This window comes from Dermacentor andersoni, chromosome 6 (assembly GCF_023375885.2).
Source record: "Dermacentor andersoni chromosome 6, qqDerAnde1_hic_scaffold, whole genome shotgun sequence".
In the NCBI taxonomy this organism is placed as follows: domain Eukaryota; kingdom Metazoa; phylum Arthropoda; class Arachnida; order Ixodida; family Ixodidae; genus Dermacentor; species Dermacentor andersoni.
Window position 1 is genome coordinate 138,376,887 of NC_092819.1, and position 21,954 is coordinate 138,398,840.

A 21,954-nucleotide genomic window follows, 5' to 3' on the forward strand; every position below is an offset into this window, starting at 1 on the left:
CCAACTATATTCTACTTATCTGCTGGTGTAAAGTGTCAGCAGCGGTGCAATTTACAAGAAACATACCATTTTTTATGTATTGATTAGATAAGAACACCCATGTGACAAAAGGTTTCACGTGTTGCAGAGCAAGTGTCACAAGATGTCGCTACCGGCCTTGTGACTGGCGTCTAAGTTTGCCGGAGCCGGGCACTTCTGTAAAATATAATGCGCGTATGGACAAGCTAAAGCTGTCTAAAAGTATTCGTCAAAAGGAATATTTCGCGCTCAGCGCATACTTATTGCATTCTGCAAAGCCACAATGTTAGCCGCTATCATCATTATCACATTACCGTACGTATCGAGCGGCACACGCAGCTAAAACGTCTTCGGTCATCGCGGTAAATTAGTACGGAACGGTAATACCGTACCGTATACCGCACTTACCGTACCGTAATACGGCACTGCTAAAACTCTCTAACATCGTGACCGCGCGCCACCTGCTGTATGTGCGAGTGAAAGCGTAAGGGGAGATGGGTGAGCTGACGATGGTGGCTCAGTCTTTTGTGGGCAAGGGAGAAAAGCGGGGAGGAAGTGCGTCGCCTCCTGTCGTGCGCGATACATCAGGGGAATTGGAGCAAGGGGGGCTGTGATCTGTGAATCTGTTGTTGCGCAATATATTTATATGCCTTGTTTGACGCAATATATAGTGACTCTTTATTAGATACGTAGATTTATTGGAGACTTATACGCATATTTAAATATCTTGTTGCGAGGTTTTGTGTATACGGACTGTGAACTTTGTTTCCAGTGACACTTTTTTGCCCTTTATCGAGCTGTAGCTTCGCATTTTTATATTGATTGCATATTCGCATTTCTAATGCACGAGGGCGAGTCAAATGAAAGTGAGCCAACTCACCCCGCGCAATAACGGTTCGATTCATTACGTGCGAGGCATGCACGTTGCACAGAGTCATATCTTATTTACAAAAGTGACAGGCAATTGTGAGATAAAGGCTCTGTAAAGAGCCTCTCGCCAGGTATGGCCATTTCGAGCTGACAAGCGCATAGCATACATTGCGCGATAACTGTCGTGTCTGAAAAGCATTATATCGCCACGCGCCGCGGAAAGATCTGAAATTTCACACCGAACGCCGTTTTCTCTTCTCCTCGTGGCCGCCGCGCTCTAAGCCGGACGAAGACGTACTTTCTTGTTATATTTGCTTTTTTTCATACATTGGATCCTCATGTAAGCCGAACACACTTAGGAGCAAGAGCCCCTGTCAGGCCAAATGGCCTTTAGCTCTTGTTTCCTCTTTCTGTAATGAAGAAAGGAAATAAACTTCAAACTTCAAACTAAGGATCCTGCGCCTACGTACTGGTGTCCGCAGTGTGATATCGCTCGTTGTGACACGTGACTTCGATAATTATTGAAGACAACGTCTGTTATCTGTGGGATCTGTTGCTTGAATTGACGAATGGAAGTTTGGAGAAATAATAAAACACACAAACGTAATGTCTGCGTGTGTGTGTGTTTTTTTGTTTTACTGCGCACCGAAGCAAGAAAGATGTGCTTCCGCTTCGTCTGCTTGTTCCCGCGGTCGTGCGGTCACGTGCGCAGGTACCGAAACTATGCCATTATTTTCTGCCGTATTCCAGCACGTGATCAAGTTCTGCGATCCGCGCATTCGACCTCAGAATTCGTGTAGAATTACGAATCATAATTATGTCGCTAGTCATGTATCCTTGGGCACAGCGCGCAAAATTGTGCGCTGATCGAACGAGACAACAGCTCGCGCGCAACGCCGCCAGGGAGAGTGCGCGGTGCCGAAAAAAAAAAAAGCGAGGAGAAAAAAATAGTGAAGGCGGGGCCAGAGAAATTCACTCGGCCAGAGAAATCCATGACGTATGTGTTACGAACTCTTCGAGGTCCGGCATAGGGGAACGCAGGGAAGGAATTTTGCTTGCGTAGGCTATACGGGGCGAGTGGGGAGGGTCTCTCGCTATGCAGTGGCGCTCGCTTCCTGAAATGATGGGTTCACAGCACTGAAATATTTCTATCTCAGCTATTAGTGAGCCGACTTGAAATATTTTTGCCGCAGTACACTCCCTAGAGGACACGTAACAACTTTCAGCGTATAACTAAGATTTGCTATGCGGCCTGGTGAAGGACCTTTAATGTTCTCGTACACTAGGTTGAACTTGGTTTCGTGGCCTAAAGGACACTCCAAAAGTTTAACAGCGTGGTGTCGTGTGGTTTTTGGCACCTGAAGATGTTTCCCAAAAAGAAATTAGTCGCCGTATGGCTGCCGTGTAAAGTTGACCATTGCATTTCATTGGCTACTGTGAAGCGTTCGAGAAAACGGTTCAAACGTTGCAAAGACGATCGAAGACCGTGCCAACGCCACCGTGCAATCACCCCAACACAATTGCAAAGGCTGATTAGACTAGAACGGAGGATCAGCACCGATGAATTGGCAGGGCGTGTGAAAATCAGTCATGGTTTGGGTCGTAACATCATTCATGAACACCTCGGTTATAGCATCTTGTGTGCGCAATGGATGCCCATGATTTTAACGACCACCAGAAGACGGAGAGGTTCGGCGCTGCCTTGATTCGTCTGGTCAGGTATCACAATAAGGGTGACGACTTTCTTTTGCAATTGGGACCGGGGACGAATAATTGTGCCACTACTACGAGCCTGAAACACGACGGCAAAGCTTACAGTGGAAACATCTGAATTCACCACCGCCAAGCAAAGCAAAGGCCGTCATTCCGGCCGGAAAGGTGTTGTTGACCTTTTTTTTTTTATTGTCAGTGACCATTTGCTAAACATGCAGAGACTATAAATCGTTTCTGATATTGTAAAACGTCGGATCGGCTGCGTGTCCCAATCATGAACAAACGACGTGCAAAATTGAGAAATGGGGTCATCTTGCTCCACGACAATGCCCGTCACCACGACGCTGATGTGGTTAACACAAAACTGGCAAAGTTCAAGTGGGAAACGCTGCAACATCCGCCATACAGTCCAGACCTGTCGCCTTGTGACTTCTACATTTTAGAGCATTTGAAAAAAAAAGTCAGCTCAAGGGAACCAGATTCGTGTCGGACGATGACGTGAAAGAGTCAGTTACAGACTTCTTGAAGCAGCAACCGAAAGAGTTTTGTGAGACGGGAATCACGCGACTCGTTAGTCAGTGGTACATATATATAAATGCTCATGGATACTACTTTTAAATAAAGTACGCCGTTAGTCATATATTCGCATTGACTCACTTTCATTTGACTCACGCTCGCATATTTTCAGAACTCCTGCTTTTTATATGCGCTCTCTGTTGCGACTATAATTTCGGTGCAATTACTCACAATACACGACCGATGACAGCAGCGCCTGCGCAATCAATTATAACAAAGGACAGCGTCATTGAGATTTTCCCTTGGTCGCTGTATAAGTACAAAAATGTAAACAAGGTGCAAATGAGATAAAGGCAGGGAGGTTAACGAAGTTTCATTAAAATATTTGTCCTCATCTTGTTCATTTCATGACCTCTACATTTTTCATATCAGCGGCATGCACTGTTTTGCGGGTTTCAAATTGATATAATTGTAAAGTTCGTGTGATATTTTCTTTACGTAATAAATAGAAAACATGGAAGCTATGATATAAGTTATTTCGAGCACAGTTTTTGAGGCATACGAGTATATTCTTTTATGAAGAAATACATACTTTACTTGTCTTGACGATGCGTAGCGTTCAATAATTTCTTTGCAGCATCTTTTGCAATGGCAATACAGTTATTAATAATGTATTTGATCCCTCGACAAATTCTATGGGGAGGAGGCCGAGCCGCTGCGTGAGCCCTCCCTGAACGAAATTTCTTACTACGCCACTGGTCAAGACGCAAAGGTTTCTTGGAGTGACGATCGATAGGAACCTGACATGGTCGCCTCAAGTGAAAGAACTGAGTGAGAAGATTTCCTCGGCGTCGCACATATTGCGATATTTAGCCGGATAACAGTGGGGCAGCTGTCGATCAATCGTACTCTTCCACAAGGCCTACGTCAACGGAACACTACGGTATTACCTCCTCATCCGGCACCAAATGTCTCCCACAAGCCAGAGAAAACTTGAGGCAGCATGTCTAGGACTTCCGAAGGGGTCGTCCCGCTCAAGAACTGTAGCAGAAGCTGGATGCCTGCCTCTTGAAGTGTTATCTTCACAGGAGACACTTCAAATTCACCTCCGACACGTCATTCATACGAAGAATCAATTTTAAAGGATATTTCTAGAACCCGTGCTACATCTAGCTTTGGAGAGACCGTCGGAAGCATGTCTATTTCGATTCCTGCTCAGGCGTTGCAAAATGCCACGAAACATTTCACCATGGATATTGTGCCCCCTGGAAATCGTGCCTGATATCCCTGGAATCAGTGCGAAAAAAAAAATGCTTCATGCAGTGGCTTATCAGATAGCTTTGGAATATACGCACAAAGAATACGCAGCGGTAATGCACATTTTCACAGATTGCTCTACAACTCCACATGGCTCATCGTGCGGACTTCTTGTTCCCTCTACAGGGCAACGATTCTTGTTTCGTCTTGAGCAAACGACATCATCTACTTCAGTAGAGCTATATGACATTAAGGAGGCCCTTGCGTATGTACTTCGACTCCAGCCGCCAAAGACATGAGTTATTTTCAAGGATTCAAAAGCAGCCCGACAAAGTATGTGGAACAGACACATGCGTTGTAATAATCAACCTGCAGCATTTGACATTGCTTATCTTCACCACAAGGCTAAGATTGCTGGGCATTGCATCAAGTTTCAGTGGATACCTGGCAATACCGGTATTTCGGGAAATGAAAAAGCGGATGAAGCTGCCTGAAATGGACTCCAATACCGCAATTTCCAAAGAACATTTTTACAAAAGCCGGCGCTTCAAACATGGCGAAAAAATATGCCTATCAAGGAAAAGACCGCATCTGGAATATGCCGCTTCACAAAGATAACTTCCTGTGGTACATTGACCCAGAAATGCGACCGAAAATTCCACGACCACTTCCTCGACACTTAGATACATTGTATCATCGCCTTCGAGTTAACGTGGCATACACGAACAATTATCTGTATCGCATAGGGCTTACCACTAACCCATACTGTGATAGCTGTGGCAACTTAGAGACAATGGAGCACATATTACTAGAATGCCCCACGTACCGCGACGAGAGACACTTTTTTGAGCAACAAATGGACATGATTTGCCATGATCTCTTAATATTACCCAGCATCCTAGGTCCAAAGCACGGCCTTTCAAAACAGCGGCGGGTTTTGGATTTATAGTTCAAGTACTTGTCAGAAATAGGTATAATGGGAAAGCTTTAAAGATTATACATTTCATATACAAAAGCCCAAATTAGACCGTCATGTCACCTGTAACTATCAGTATCATGTCTACTTGCACATTTCATATTTATTTTTATTCTGTTTTTCTTCCACTCTCTTCTGGAATCTTTTAGTACCATTCCCCATCCCTATACAGAGTAGCATGCCAGCGGTTGTATACGCGCTGGGAAAATTCTCTTTTTCTAATAAAGAGTCTCTCTCTCTCTCGCCAAAGAAAGAAATCGAGTGAAAATAGGTCAGGTGACCTATCCGGCCAATATACTTGTCCGTACCTTCCAGTCTATTGCGCCTGAGAAGTCGCATTCGGCCAGTTTCGTGCCCGGCTGCTGCTGTGTGCTGGCGCCTCATCTTGCTGATACCACAATAGTGGGAGACGTGGCACGGGACTTCGCTGAAAAACTCATCCACCACTCCTTCAAACATTTCGTCCACGTAACGCTGTCCAGTCATTGTGTGATCGAAGGTAACGTGACCGATTATAGCCACCGGCTTAAATTCCGCACCACACGTTCCACAATCACTGGTACTGGTGCTGAGTGCGCTTTACCCAGTGTGCATTGTAGTCACTCCAATTTGTGCATTATTACCTGGGCGTTTCTGCAAAGATTGGCTTCATCTTTGCAGATGATGTTGTTCAAAAAGTCCGGTGACTTATCGGCTTTTGTGTGGACCCAGTTCAAGAAATCTAGACGATTCTGCAGGTCCCTATCTTCCAAGCATCGGCGCTGGCTAAGGTGGTACGAGTGAAGGGCTGAGTGATTTAGAATCCTCCAAACCGATGAATTGGAAATTGGTAGCTGGGCGGCCACGTCCCGTACAGTAGCATGAGGGTTTGAGGCCATAAATGCTAGAACATCCGTGCGTAGGCTAGGACTCAAAGATAGAGTCCCCCGCGGCTGTTTCTGGAAGGTGCCCGTCTGTCTCATGTTTTCATAATTTCTGATAATAGTCGATGCGTTTGGTATACCGCCACTCTTCCATGACTGATGTATATTTGCGGCCTTCCTCTTGTTATCATTTGCAGCACCCAAGGCAAGGATCATGTCTTCCTTCTGCTCATTAGAGAAAGACATGGCGACGGGGACGAAACAAAACGCACCTTTAAATCGTTGCACTGAAGTTATCAATTCACTTTTCTGGTCAGAGGCTTTGTGGCAACAAGAAAAGAAGAACCATCCGTGCACGTTATCTATGCTAAGACAACAGCTATCACAGTTTGTTTCCAACTAACACCAAATGCGATATGTTACTTCGGCAGGGGCGCTACAGATAGGGCACTAGCTCGGTCACGAGACGTTTCTTTTATTTCCTTTATTTTGCTCTGGCTAAGTCAAAGGGAGCCTGTTCGAGGGCGTTGCTTTATGATGCGGATGTGGCCGCAGCGACGTGGTATTTTTTTATATTTCGAGGAGTTTACTTATCAGCCCGAAAAAATTAGTACGTAATTAGTAAGTCGCTGAAAGTACCGCAGTTTAATGTCCCTTGGCTGTGCCTACAAATGCCTCATGGACATCTTTATAACTAAAAAAAAATAAATATGGTTTTAAGTGCCGAAACCACGACCTGATTATGAGGCACGCCGTAGTGGGAGCTCCGGAAATTTGGACCACCTAGAGTTCTTTAACGTGCACCTAAATCTAAGTACACGGGTATCTTAGCATTTTGCCCTCATCGAAATGCGGACGCCGTGGCCGGGATTCGATCCCACGACCTCGTGCTTGGCAGCCCACCAACTATAGGCTCTAAACAACTGCGGCGAGTCACTTTATAGTTAGGCTAGTACCTCTCGAATTAGATAATTACGTACATTTACCTAAACAAATATCAATAACTAAAAAATTTGTGGCGGTTGCTACGCTCCACTGGAAACAATATGCACTAGGTTATCGTAGAGTAATGCAACTGAACCTTTTTAAAACTGTTGGTGCATCATGGTTAATCGGGACACGCTATATATATTTATAACCTCTGCATCCAAGTGACAATGTTTCCATCCTTAGTAAATGTTGTAAATTATTAGAAGAGCTTCTTCTTTTTTTCATGAGTCGTTAGAATTGCCTATTGGAAGGAGAAGTAATATTAAAACACTTAACTTTCACGTGAATTTCATACGCCTTTGATAAGATACTCTGCCAAAGGGCTCGTTGAAGTCCGCAGGTTCTTTTCACGCTCAAATAAGCACGCAAAGCAATTTGAAACGTGGTAAACATTCATCAACATGTTCACTTTCTAGGCAAAGCCTATCCATACCTTTATAAATAATTGTTAATTGGCTACCTCCTCAACTTGAAAAAAAATACTGCAAACTTTGTGTTGTGTATATATTTAGGTGTATTGTGTATGCGCATGGTGTTTCCGGTGGAAATTTAAATCAATGTTGATTTCAGAAAATACAGATGAGCCAGCTGCCGCTGACACTTCTAATGTATTTGTCATCCTATTGCCAGGGATTGAAGAAATGAAGCCAAATTATGGATTACAAGCCGCGCATGTTCGCGTCAACAAGATGCAGGAAGCTATTAGGCTCACTAAAATTTTAGGTGGGAAGGTAGAGGCAAGTCAAAATAAACCGCAAATCATGTAGGTGGCACAACTCTGCTAACGACAGTTTATGGGTGTGTGTGTATGTGCGTGAAATATCCTGAAAATTCTCATCGTATTTATACGTAAATCGGCAACATTGTGTGCATCAAATGTGTACGCTGGGAAAGAGGGGCAGTTGAAAACTCCGGAAGACTCCGGAGGGTGATCGGGACCCGAAGCCCCCCCGTAGTCGGCGCTTATGGACGGTATGGACGGTGGGAAGTGCAGAATGCAGAGGCGCTCAGCTTGTTTATATTTAGTGCTCACTACCATCCCTCGAACCTCATGGCCTTATTGCCAACTGACGCGTCATTAATCAGACGTATACCTGCATGGGCGGCATCGGTAAAGTATTCCAGCGAAAATTGATAAAACAAATAGGTTTAACTGAAGCATATAAATTGGGACATTGAACTGGTACTACGGAGGAATAAGAAAGCACAATAACTAAGGCTGGAGAAACTGCACTGCAGGCGTACTACGCAAGAACGGACAAGTCATTCATACCCCCTTTCAATAACATCTCTAAAATAACTTCGGTTCTTTGAAGGACGAATGACAATTGGTGGTTTATGTCAGACCAGTGATTGCCCAACAGAGAAGACATATCAACACACATCCTTGCTCAATGATCATCAAAAAGTTTTTTGATTCCTTGCCTTTACTGACATAGCACGGCCCCGCTTATGATCCTAGGCGGCATTTGCAGTGGAGCACGGAAACATGCGGTCAGGTTTTTTTTTTTCTTTCGGGTATTTGCCTTTCACTCCATGCCCGCTACAAAAAAATTACATGTATCAGATCGCTGTGCAACTTGTAAATACTTTATTACCGGACAGAAAATGGTCGTGAACACTAGTGACGGATGACGCCGTTTGCAGGCTCATACTCAACACAAACTCAACGCCTCTGCTCGTATGTCGCTCCAAAGGTCCATAATAACGCTAGAACAAGTCGTCTTTTCCGCGATCCTGGCCTCCATGCGTCGTAGCTGCTCGGGCGAGAAGCGCTCCTTCCACTCTCCCGTCTTGGCGTTCCTGACAAAATTATAGCGCTTGGCGTCTCCTCCGTTGGCCACTCTCGATGAGACGCCCAGGCTCTTCAATTGCTTGTCAATCTCCGGGTCGGGATGCCCGCCGAGGTTGAACGCCATGACTTTTCTCATGCTTTCAGCGGTGCTCATTTGTACGATAGCGTCCAACTGTGTGCGCCCTTCTGTGCCACATTCTTTTAGCCGGCTTCCGTAGTCTTCGCCGATAAAGTTAGCCAAACGAAGTAGCGCGTCTCGTATGTCTCTCTTCAATTCTTCATACGTGAGAAAGAGAACGTTCGGTTTGCCCTTGAGCAAGTAACCGGCCTCCAGGTGTTCGAAGTAGCAGCCGTAAGGAAGAGAGCCTGTCAAGAAAGACTCTAGAAAGTCGTCGAACGTGCCGTCTTGGAATTGGTAGAAGCTGAGCGAAGTCATCTGCAATGTAAAAATTCAAAACAAGAGCGTTTGATTAGCACTTTCAACTGCACCTATTTCCCAGCGTACACATTTGATGCACACAATGTTGCCGATTTACGTATAAATGCGATCAGAATTTTCAGGATATTTCACGCACTTTTTTGGTGCCCATGCCTCAGAACACGAACCTCATTCACGGCAACTAGGCTCACGTGCTATGCGCAAATGGACCTGTGCTGCACTTCAATATAAAGAAAACAACAGCAATAAAGACATGCTAATGTGGCAGCCTCATGGTCGCACAGCAGCAACCAGACAACCTTTCCCCTTTTGACTCGATAACATATTACCGCGGAGTGTGCGGGAAAGGGAAGTGGTGCGAGGGTGTGCAACCGAGCCGTAGAGGCTGAACGAACACACAAATAAAGTCAGTTGTTGCTTGTTCTTCAGGGACGCATCACTCGCTTCTTTCTGCTGATTTCCAGCCTCGCTTGCGTCCCGCACTGCAGTAAGAAAGTCGCTTCTTCAGAGTCATTGAAACGCCACTAAGGTGCTGCCGCTTGTTAACACCAATCGAGTTCGACCTTGGCGCTACCAAGCACTACTTTCTTTGTTGCCCCTTTTTTGTGTTGTGGATGGTGGCTATGTTTTCCACCAAATTACTCAGTTACAAAACAAGTGGTACAAAAGTCGCCTCATTGCAGAAAACATGCGCCATCAAGAGCATAGTTCATTTAGGAAGGGTAACTTTTCTAGCATTTCTAGCGACCCGTTAGCGAAGCTCTCATAGAAGCCTATACATTCGAAACGTGATGCTTCATCGACGGTTCGAAGGGTTCAGCAACATCTGTGTGACCAGGGAATACTTCCGGCGGAAGAATAATGTAACGCCATGTACGTTAGAAACAGATGTGACGGCATTAGGGCAAAGGCGCAAAATTTGTTTTCGTTGCCTGTAACCGGAGCTCTGTTTTCAAATGAGCCGCAATTCGACTCAATGAACGTTTCGAGCTTTTGACGTAGAAAGCACTGCATCAAAATGTAAGCCGTGCGGGCGTCAAAACCCTCCCTATGCCTATAACATCGTTTTTTTTTTACAGGCGGAAGGTGGTTTTGGGTGCTGAGCGCTGGTCGCGTCATCGTACGCCAGGCTTGTCGACCAGTACAGACACAAGAAGGCAGTTAAACGATTACTCGGTGGTAGTGAGTGAGTACTTCTGACTGAACACTTTGAACATCGATGGAACGCACAATACCAGCAACGCGCCACGAGAATTCATACAAACGGGGACAACCAAAGCAGCACATGCGATAGGGACGTTTTGTGGCAGCTTAACTGTACATGCGTGCCTTCAGGAACCGCATTGCACTGTATTTGATAGCGGCGTGAAGTACGCCTGTATTAGCGGGTGAAGAAACATATGCATTTGTAATAAAGATAAACAAAATGTGAGTTGTATTTACTATCCTGGCTACACGTATATAAAGTTCATAAGGAATTTTATTTCGTTGAATGCAATCACAGTGCGGCTCTGTTTTAGTTAAGGAACGGTTTCAGCATCCGGGTGTTTGTTCCTTCTAAACCGTCGCATTTCCGTCACTGCTCCCCTATGTTGCTGACAATTGCTTTGGGACCGCTTTTCACCCGCAGCCTCGCGAACCCGTTGAATCGAAACGTTGGTGTGATAGGAAGATAGTTCCACGCGCTATCATCTTTGTTGCCCGTGTAGGTCTCCAGACTGCCCGCCATGTTGGCTTCAATAAACTCGCTGATAAAAGAAGTTATACCAAATATCTTTACTGCAACGTATATTCGTCACCAAATGAACAGTTCTATTATCAAATCACACCTTTATAGCTTTTCTGTGGTTACCTTCCCAACATTAACTTGGGCAAAAACAGCAAGGCTATCGCCATCTCGTGGATTTGCGGCATGACGACTGCGTGACGTACGCGAATGGGGCAAATTGTCGGGAGTGCGCAGCATATTACACTTTCACGAATAATCATCACCATAGCATAAAAGCGTATAATTGCTAATTACACACCCGGTATCAGAAATACTGCGGATTGCACTAACCTATCAATCATCTTCAAATAATAGACGGGCCGCCAATTTTTACTTATTTATTTTTTCTGTTATTGGCCTAGCTGCCTAATAATTTTATTATATATACGGGCTAGTGATAATCACAGTTGGTCGACTAAATCTCTGCTATTTCAAATGAGTAATGAATAAGGGATGTTGATTCCTTGTATAAAAGAGTTCGGCATGAAATGCAAAGCAATAACTCACCAACCCAAAAAATTGAGCAAAGCGCAAAAATATTACACGTTGCATTTCTCAACACTCGCTTACGTGATTGTAGAGGGACACGCAGACATCCCAAGGATTGCGAGCCACGTAGACATATTTCGCCTCTGGATTCAGCTTCTCCGAGCGCAAGGGCAGGTGAGTGCAGAACGTCCGCACTGGGGCGCTGGTCTCGTGTTTAGCAGCGTTCACGTGGTATTCAATGAACGGGGCCCGTTGAGTGAACTGCTCGTACGTATCTAGCGGTTTCCCGCCATTGAGTATCAACTGGGTGATGTACTGGACCCAGTGGGTGCCGCTTTTGGGAAATGACGCCTGCAACAGGTCGCCTTTCTTGGCCACAAACTGCAGAGCATTCCTGATGGACTCCGGAGTCGCGAAGGGGCACCTCGGCCTGCCGTCGATCATTTGGGCATACGGTTTGAGCCGGTTCTGAATCATCTCACTTCCGGTTGCAGTTTTCAAGAACGTGTTATTGGTCCTGCGGATATGAACAAACATTGGCACTTTAGTGCACTATTCTTAAATGTGCGCAAAATGTCGGTTATCGTAAATTATTCGTTGGTAAAGAGTAAAGTACGTGGGTTGGCTTAACAGCATTGAATGAGAGCCACAGGAATGATATTTATTACATATGCTATGACTGCAAAAGCGGTTTTTCTTGCGTCACGTCTCAGAACAATTCACGACCCTCATATTTACTAATTTAAGAAGACTAAATTGATGACTTGGGGTTAAAGGCATGTCGTATGTACCAAAAGTACGGTACGGGAAAGTTTCTGCGTACTTTCCGGGCAACGTCCGAGTTATTTGTCTATTATCAAGAGAATATACTTGAAAAACAAGCAGAACCTATTTTACGATGACTTACTTATGGTGATGCGTTCAGCAGAAAATCAATCTAGCGACGCAATGTACTGTCGCTGTCGAAAAGAGTTATCTATAAGTCTTGTACTGTGGCGGAACTCTATTGCGCTTTCCTAAGGACACTCGGCGTCATCTGGTGGCGCCGCCACAATGTTGTTTATGGCCTCCGAAATGGATGGCGCCTCGATGTGTGCGGACGCTGGGAAACGCGTAATTCGGCAACTGGGCTCCTGTGTCGCCCTTCTTTCTGAACACGAAGCGCTATGTGTAGCGGCGCTGTGGACAAGCACATGCCTTGTTATCGAGACGAAGTGCGTCATGTGCCGACGCGTGCGAACGCTCGGAATTCGTTGGCTCTCTGCCTCCACACCCAGTGCCATATACTTGGTGACCCAGATAGCGCGGGATTCGTTAAAGTTTTTGGCACATACCGAGTGCATTCATGGCACAGTTCGCTAAGGCGTTGGCGTGAAATACCTTAATCAGCACACACCCCTTGCCTTTGTGACAAAGTAAGCGCAAGCCATTGTAAAAGAATAGTGATTTGGTTGAGTTGGTCTATGTCCCTGGCGTGATTCCTGCAGCACGAAGCACTGATGTTCGGAGAAAAGAAGAAAAAGAGGAAAGACTGCACCAAAGAAGGAACACAGCGCTCGTGTTTGCCCTTCTTTCGCTAACACTTCATTGCTGTTGTTTTCTTTCCGCCCTTATGTGCTTGGCGCTGCAATATTCACGCCAGGAGCCCCTGTTACGTGGTTTCAATTCCTCCAGGCATATGAGAAATTTAAAGGAACTTTTTCGTCACTGTAGAGCTGAAAGTTCCCAGCGGCACATACCTAGTTAACCAAGTTGGCACTATCGCGTTATTTCAAACGCGGTAGACACATACTTGCACATACCAAGTTAACCAAGTCGGCATCAAATAGTTTCATTGAAGGCCAGTACAGACACAATGGCACTTACCCAGCGGCCCAAGTCGGCCTCAGTGTTTCATTTGAAACACTTGCTGCTAGAAGACCACTAGATTCGGTATGTGCCCAATCCCGCATGAAGTCACCTATGCCGGCGTGAAAGAGCTTCGTTGAAGAGCGGTGTAAATGTGCACTTTGCTACTTACTCAGTGACCGAAATTGTTCTTATCATTGGTTTCGAACAGGTTCCATTAAGAGGGTAACAGGTCGATGCGCTACCCATTCGAACATTCACTAGCCCATGACCCAGGTAGGCGGGAAAATGGCTATATACAAACATACATAGTGTTGCGACACGAGACAGTGTTAGGGCCAGGCATCCACCTAACCCATCGGTAGATTCCTACTACCGGACTACGTCCGGTACTAGGGATGAAGGAAAAAGGGTTTATTTTGCATTATTCACCACGGCTCCACATGCGCAAGCCCACTCCATGCAGGAGCATATTAAAAGTCTGAGTTCGCTTCAGGACACCTCAGCGCCTCACTGCAGCAAAATGCCGTCGTCTTCCCTAGGTGATCAAACTAGGGAATATGATGATTGTATTGCGACCAATCACGATCGTCGAATTGGTCGCTATAATCCGCCCATGATATCGCACCGAACTTCGCCTCCGATGTAGTACCTTCGCCCCAGCATATTTAGCAACCCGGAAGCTCGAGATCGAAGCCGTTCTTACGTTAGCATTCCACGTTGGCCCCGTTCATCAATTAGTTCATCAAGTAGAGTCAGCATCAGGTAAAGCGGTCTTTTCTTGACCCGACAGCAGTCGACGTCAACGCTGAGTTGACTTTTGCATAAGTGCTGTGAATTTGTGCGGTTATCTCGTACTAAAAGTCTAAATAATGCCTCTGGCCGTCTTGACACGTCATACCCCGAAAGTGCAGGAACAACTCTTGAATCCAATGATGAACACTACGAATGCTCACACACCAAAAAAGAAGGGAAAAGTATAAACGTGCGCAGTGCAATGGCAGGCATAAATGAAAGCTTACAATTAAAAAAGGAGGATGCGGTAAAATAAATTTTTGTGCATACTTAGGCAGGACATTTCCAACTTTAGGAAAAAGTATCATTCGTAAAACGCCGGTTGACATAGATGAAAAAATCTTTGCCCGGAAAATTTTTGTTAGATGATAAAACGGAGTTGTGTGATGGATTCGGGGTGGTTCGAGGAAACGTCTCTTTGTTGATGATGTTGATGATTATGCCGTCGAAAACAAAAAAATGCGTTAGGTTAGGATAAAAGATGCTTGAGTCTTGTATCAAAGCAATTGATGATAACAAAAAAAATGAAGCGTGTATTCTAGGAAGTAGAGGGCAGTTCGTTGCACATTCACAAATACAATTCTATAAATCTGACATCTAATTATTTCAAGTTATTTCTAGGGCGAAGCAATGGCAGCGAGAGCAGGTACGGGAGGCCTGTGCTGTTGCTCAGTGCAAATAGTCCCCCGGAGGTTACCAGGCACCGTATGTATATCCGACGCGACGGCGACCGAATATGTGGTGAAGCTAGTGTTGTAGATCCGGCGGCATGGATGAATTAAATGAGATATTTTACATGCCGAAACAACAATTTTATTACGAGGCGCGCCGTAGTGAAGCACTGCAGAATATATTTGACCAACTGGGGTTCCTTAACGCGCACTCCATGCACGACACACGGGCTTTTTCGCATTTGACCCTCCCCGGAATGCGGCCACCGCGAACGGGGTTGGATCCGGAGCCGTCGGGTTTGGTAGCGTAACACCTCAGCCACTACGCCACCACGGCGACTGAGGCTCCGGCGACGTCATACGCGAGCGCCCACACAGATGTTCAAAGGTGAGAAGATGAACGCAAATGGTGTGAGCCGCCGCGGCGCAGCCAAAAGGTGATGGCTGTCAGGTATAATCTCGGAAAAAGGGTTATTGTAAAGGGAGGCCTAATAGACTGAACAGAAATTAGTTAACAGAGGTCAACAGTTCGCGGTAATGACGTGGGGATGTACGCGAAAAAATTCTTCTCAACTCACAAAAAAGAACAACCTGCAAGAGGCCTATATCGCAAACACAAACTCAAAAATGTCGCAGTTTCGCCTTAAAAACGAACCATCGATTTCCTTTTGGTAGACAACAATAGAATGGGCAGACAGCAATACAGAATAAGGATAGTACTTTTGTCGCCCGTTCGTCCATTAAATAAATTAACAACCATGATGTCAGCACGCGCAGGCAAACGTGAACACATCACACTCGGCGACCGCGGACACTCGCTGTGAAAACGCTGGCGTGAGGAAACACGTCAGCAGCAGCGAGGCAAGTGACCTCCGTGCTGTCTATCGCTTCAACGCAAACTGAGTGGCGCGAACGCAGACACCACAAAGATATGAGTAATCGGTGCACTTGATGCTGCCCCCAAAGCAGATGGCTCACAAAATACGGCTCGAGAGACCGCGTACGGCTGCGCAATGCGCAATTGCTGTCACAATAAAAGGCCGCTCAACCTACTTCTCTCCACCTGGTGCCACACGCGCTACAGAATACGGCGCCATTCCTCCCCGCTTTCCCCCCTGGCACGCAGGAGTTTGAGCAGCGATCATCGGCTGTTCATGTAGGCTTTCAGTTGCACATACAGCAGACCGTGGGCGCTTGGACTTTACTCGGGACGTGATGACACCGATGATAAATTACTCTGGATTTAACATATAATTGCTGTCGCATAAAAAGTCCTTTTAGTTCAGTTCAGTTTATTGTCCTTAAAGACCCCGGGAGGCGGTGTTACATAAATAGTGGGCTTTACATAAGTTCCACGTTATGTATACATCATTATGCAAAGTGATCAATCACACGCTGTTGGAACAAAGACGGGTAAGCGATGTCAACAATGTCAGCAGGAAGGCCGTGCCAGTCTTTAGGTGTTCGAGGAATAAACGAGGCGGAACAATGAACGGTGCCGGCTCGCGGGCGTGCGACTTGCTGCGGATGACTAGTGCGGTGAGAGATGCGTGCGGCGCTAACGATGTATGGCGTACGATGACGGGTGCTGAAAAAAACTCAGTGCCCTTCCACTCTTTGAAGAAAGATGACCAGCGAAGCTGTGTGTGTGGGCCCCTTAAAGGCGAACTGAACCTCCGCCGCGGGTCGGCCCGACATCGCACTATTTTCGGGATCGGCCCACGTATGGAGAGTGCTTAACGCCGGCTTCACCTCCGCCGCGGGTGGGCCCGGCATTGAACTATCTTCGGGATGGGCCTACGTATGGGAAGTGCTTAACGCCCGCTTCAACTTCACTGCGGGTCGGCCCGGCATTGCAATATCTTCGGGATCGGCCCACGTAGGAGGAGTGCTTGACGCGTGCTTCACCTCTACCGTGGGTCAGCGCGGCATTACACTAGCTTCGGGATCGGCCCACGTAGGGGGAGTACTTCACGCTTAGTTCACCTCCGCCACGGGTCGGGTCGGTATTGCACTATCTTCGGGATGGGGAGTGCTTAACGCCTGCTTCTACTTCACCGCGGGTCGGCCCGGCATTACACTATCTTCGTTATCGGCCCACGTAGCGGGAGTGCTTGACGCCTGCGTCACCTCTGCCACGGGTCGGCCCGCCATTGCACTGTCTTCTGAATGGGCCCACGTATGGGGAGTGCTTAACGCCCACGTCATCTCCGCCGCCGGTCGGCCCGACATTGCACTATCTTCGGATTCGGCCCACGTACACTCTAAAGCAAATTTACACCCTTCTGCCACACAACAATAATCGGCATCTGTCTTGTCCGCATTTCCTTTCTTTAATGCGGCGAGCCCGGTACTTCCCCGTGACAAACGGCATGGGCGTTATCAGGATGTAATAGCATTTCCGATAGGAAAGTAGTGGGCGCGGCGTTTTCAAGAAAGGAAATGCAAGCAAGGCTGAAGACGATTATTGTTGTGTGGCAGATATACACCCCAGAGAGTGTACTTTTGTTTAAAAGTGTAGGGGGAGTACTTCACGCGTGCTTCACCTCCGCCGTGGGTCGGTGCGGCATTGCACTATCTTAGGGATCGGTCCACGTAGGGGGAGTGCTTGTCGCCTGCTTCACATCTACCACGGGTCGGGCTGGTATTGCACTATCTTCGGGATGGGCCCACGTATGGGGAGGGCTTGACGCCTGCTTCACTTCCGCCGTGGGTCGGTGCGGCATTGAACTGCCTCCGGGATTGGCCCACGTATGGGGAGTTTTTGGCTTATGACACGAAAATTTTCTTGGACGGTAGAGGCATACAGCTCCGCTGTAAAAGAACTTGTGATAGGGCTCAGGGCCAGCAATGCGTCGGCGATTAGTTATTAGTGCCAATACGGATTATACTTTAAGAGCAGAAATACTCACATCATATGAATATTGTGAGCTAACCTAGTAGCGCGGTTCTGAAGAGATTCAAGTAAGTTGATAACACATGCATGATCTGCCCTCCTGATGGCAGATGCACATTCCACTTTTGCTCGAACAAGCGATTTGTATGCAAGCAGGTTAACGTTTTGTGGAGCCTGACGGAAACTACGCTTTAAAAAGCCTTGCGTATTATTAGCAGAGCATATAATGTTGGAAATGTGTTTGTGCGAGGACAGATCATTGCACACAGTGACACCTAGGTAGTTATATGACTCGACTAGTTCGAGAGGTGTGCTTCCGCTTTGGTAAAGAAATACCATGGGATTAATGCTACGAGTGACTGACATAACTTTGCATTCTTTAGCATTAAGTGTCGTTAATCAATCGTCACACTATGTTAGTATGTTGGCGAGGTCTTCCTGCAGGGCCGTTTGATGTTAGCAACGCAAGTTGGAACACAAGACACTTCGGAGTGTTACCACCTTTACTGCCCTCGTGGGTGCCCAGGCTGCCGGCGACGCTTACGAAATTAATCACTGATAGAACTAATGATACTTAAATAACAGGACACTCTGGCTGAACACATACGTGATGATTCTACGTAGACTTAGACAATATTTCAAAATTGCCATTTCAAAATAAAAAGGCGGTTCCATCGGAGACATGTCGTCAGAAGTGGCGACCACTGGCTGAAGTGTTATGCGTGGTATTTCGTCGCTAATTACTTAGAATGCATGAACTATAATGCATTAATAAAGATTCAAAACTTTGCTCTCAGCGGACTCATTGTAATTGGGAAATTGCAACAAACTCCTCGTACAAGCCATGCGAACTTTTGGATAATCAAAAATGCGATGACCGTGGAGCTGTGGCGCCATGAACATCGGCTTCAAAGCGCGTGGCAACCGAAACTGGGAGCCGCGCTATTCGAGGCGACGTTCTGCTTACGTCACTCAGCGCCGGGTAGGCAAGGTGCTGCGTCTCCGTATGTGTGTGTGTGAAAACTTTCAGTGAAATGAGATCCGGAGGCTCGACTTCTTAAGCCGGGCCGCTGCCACGTTGGCGCTGTCAGGCCAAGAGATTCAGCGACATCATAGGCCCTCTGGACAGCCTTTAGTTGGTCTTAAAACAATGGACCTTGAATCCTTTCTTCTTATTGCGTCTATTCTGCAATGAGGCTGGCGAGACTAGCATGACACTCTGCCAGCATATGTCTGATTCCAATGATGCAAATAGAATCGTTGCAGTCCACCCTAATCTCCCTCTCTGGATATATTTTATTTATGGAGTATGGCGTGGGGGGGATATGTATCTGTTTGCAATAAGCGCAATGAGAATGCCTGAGCCCTGTTGAGTTTTGAATGTGGCAATGGGGATTGCCTGCGTCCTAAATATTAATGTTCGGTAATGTCATTATAAGTTATTAAATGATCTCTAGATTATGTGGCTTGATGCTGAACGGCTCGGTTGTGAGTGTCACGGTTAGCAAGTCCTCAGGCCAAGTAATGAGCAACCTCATTGAGGTTTACCCCAGTCTTGTCCACTTTCCCAATATTCGCAGAAAACCATAAACCATCGGATTTCAGTTCTCATAATCCGAATGTTTTCAAAAAGTAGGCAAGGTGCTGCGTCTCCGTATGTGTGTGTGTGAAAACTTTCAGTGAAATGAGATCCGGAGGCTCGACTTCTGAAGCCGGGCGGCTGCCACGTTGGCACTGTCAGGCCTTGCACTCTTGTCACTCTTGCAAGAAATAGAGCAACAGAACCAACTGGCAGCTATAGTTGCTGTAGCCTGGGTGAAAGGTAAATAAGCATATACGGCCACTGTATGAAATTCTGAACAGAAGGTGCAAGACGCTATCACTATTTTTACCAAGGACCCCACGGAATCGCGCTATTCCTGATGGCTAGAGCAATTACCGCTTGTTCTGCCACCGTGGGGTCCTTGGTAAAAATAATGATAGCGTCTTGCACTTTGCATTGAGAATTTCATACAGTGACCGTATATGCTTATTTACCTTTTACCCAGGCGTCATTAACTATAGCTGCCAGTTGGTTCTGTTGGTCTATTTCTGCAAGAGCGCTTTAACGCTTGCGTTCCTCCTTTTGATATTACATTCTGGATGCATATTTATGGGGAGAATGTTGGTCCTGATTTTATTCCTAACTTCAGCCCTTAATTCTACTTCAGCCTCTATTCGGATGCTTGATCTATACAGTTCTGCACCTATTGCCTGCAATATGTTCCTGCCAGCTCATATTTTTGTCAATCTTTCGTGTTGGGATAGCTGTTGAGCCTCCGATATTTTTCCCATTGTGTTCGCACCCCTAGACTCATGAGTTTGTCGGTTTCAGCGTTACTGAGTATCCCTAGGGCTACTTTAACAAGCTTCCTTAACATCATTTAAAAGGACGTCTTGTTGGGCGAGTTGGTCACAATTCATCTTGGGTACTAGGCGCGAAAACACACACGACACAAGGAAGGAGACGGGACAGAGCGCGGGAGGAGGCGCTCTGAGACGGGAGGCGCTCTGTCCCGTCTCCTTCCTTGTGTCGTGTGTGTTTTTCCGCCTAGTACCCAAGATTCCTTAACATCACACGAAGTTTGTTAAGTTCTGCCTGCTTCTATTTGAATAATACAGCCACATACGTGAAGTGACAGAGAGCAAAGCCGTGTATTAGCCTCAAAGCGCTGTCTTCTCCTAAGGCTCTGTGTCTATTGGTATTTCTACTTAGTAGCCTAATGACTTGATCTGTTTTATTCAAGATATGTTGTATTGTTCTTTAGTTAGCATTGTTTCCTTCTAGGTGATACCCAAGAATCTTGATTTTTTTCAACTATCCGGATAATGGCTCCTACATGAGTGTATAAGGCCACTCTTGGCTCATCTTGCGGAATGTAACCTTTTGGTTTATGACCTTTTCTGCGATGTTTAATGACCAAGAGTACTGATTTCAACCCCATATCTTTCGGGGCGTTCTCTACAACATATAAACTTTCCTGTAACCTGGTCGCTGTCTTTCCTAGATTACATTTGGGACCCCATATGGTTATGTCGTCGGCATATACCACATAATGTATGTCCTCAATTTTATCCAGACTTCTCGCAACTTTGGACATTGCTAAACTGAATAGGATGGTGAGAGCACAGCCCCTTGTGGAGTGCCCCTATTTCCCTATTTCCCAAATTCTAAGCCTCTGATTTAAGCTCGCCCAGCTATAGTTGTGCAGTTCTGCTTCTAAGAAAGTCCTTAATCATGTTAAAAAGTCTCTTACCTAACCCCATCTCCGAGGGTTGCAATGTGGGCTTGTTGGTAATGCATCTTCAAGGGGAGTATGGTAGCGCGATTCAAAGACGGGACAAGAGAAGACACAAAGGGACGCACGCAGCGCTGTGTGTGTACCTTTGTGTCTTCTCTTGTCCCGTCTTTGAATCGCGCTACCATACTCCCCTTGAAGACCCACCTCCGAACCTTATGCTTTATACGATCAAAAGCTTTTTCCACATCCGATTCCAAAAGAGTTTTGTATGCGCTGGGCTGGCCTGCATAAGTTGGTGTTTGATCAGTAGCATAACATACTCAGTTGACAGGCCTGGACGAAAGCCGATCAAGTAGTATGGAAGGATGTCGTTCTGCTCAACTTATTTCCTGAGCCGATTTAGGTGACATGTTCCATAGCTTTGCCTAGACATGACGTTAAGGAAATAGGACGGAGGCCGTCCAGTGTGAGTTGTTTGCCTGGCCTTGGGATGAGTGTAGTATTGTCCACCTTCCCTTCCTCTGAATATACCCCTTTTCTCCAACGTCAGGTCCAGCCGCTGATATACCATTAAGACTGTGAATAGCAGCCCTCACTTTACTCTCAGTGAAATCCCGCTCACGTTCTTCACTATATGCCGCCCGTATTTTCGGGGCACTCGTCTCCTTCGTTGGGTTGTTTGAGTGGGAGATATTTGGCTGCGAGCCTATCCATGATTTCCCTCTGTGTTTTATACAGCTACTTAGGTGTAGCTGTTCTCTTGCTTGTC

The 21,954-nt window shown here is 46.2% G+C and overlaps 1 protein-coding gene across 1 annotated transcript in view; it reads right to left on the reverse strand.

The window, feature by feature from the left end:
* Nucleotides 1-8,858: 8,858 nt before the first annotated feature.
* The window catches only part of LOC126523366 (amine sulfotransferase-like), a 51,265-nt gene continuing 38,169 nt past the window's right edge, over nucleotides 8,859-21,954 (reverse strand). The window contains exons 3-4 of the mRNA XM_055066717.1: nucleotides 11,776-12,211; nucleotides 8,859-9,434 (exon numbers count right to left, since the gene is read on the reverse strand). Of these exons, the coding sequence (XP_054922692.1) occupies nucleotides 8,859-9,434; nucleotides 11,776-12,211 (1,012 nt within the window). The remainder of the gene's footprint in view (nucleotides 9,435-11,775; nucleotides 12,212-21,954) is intronic.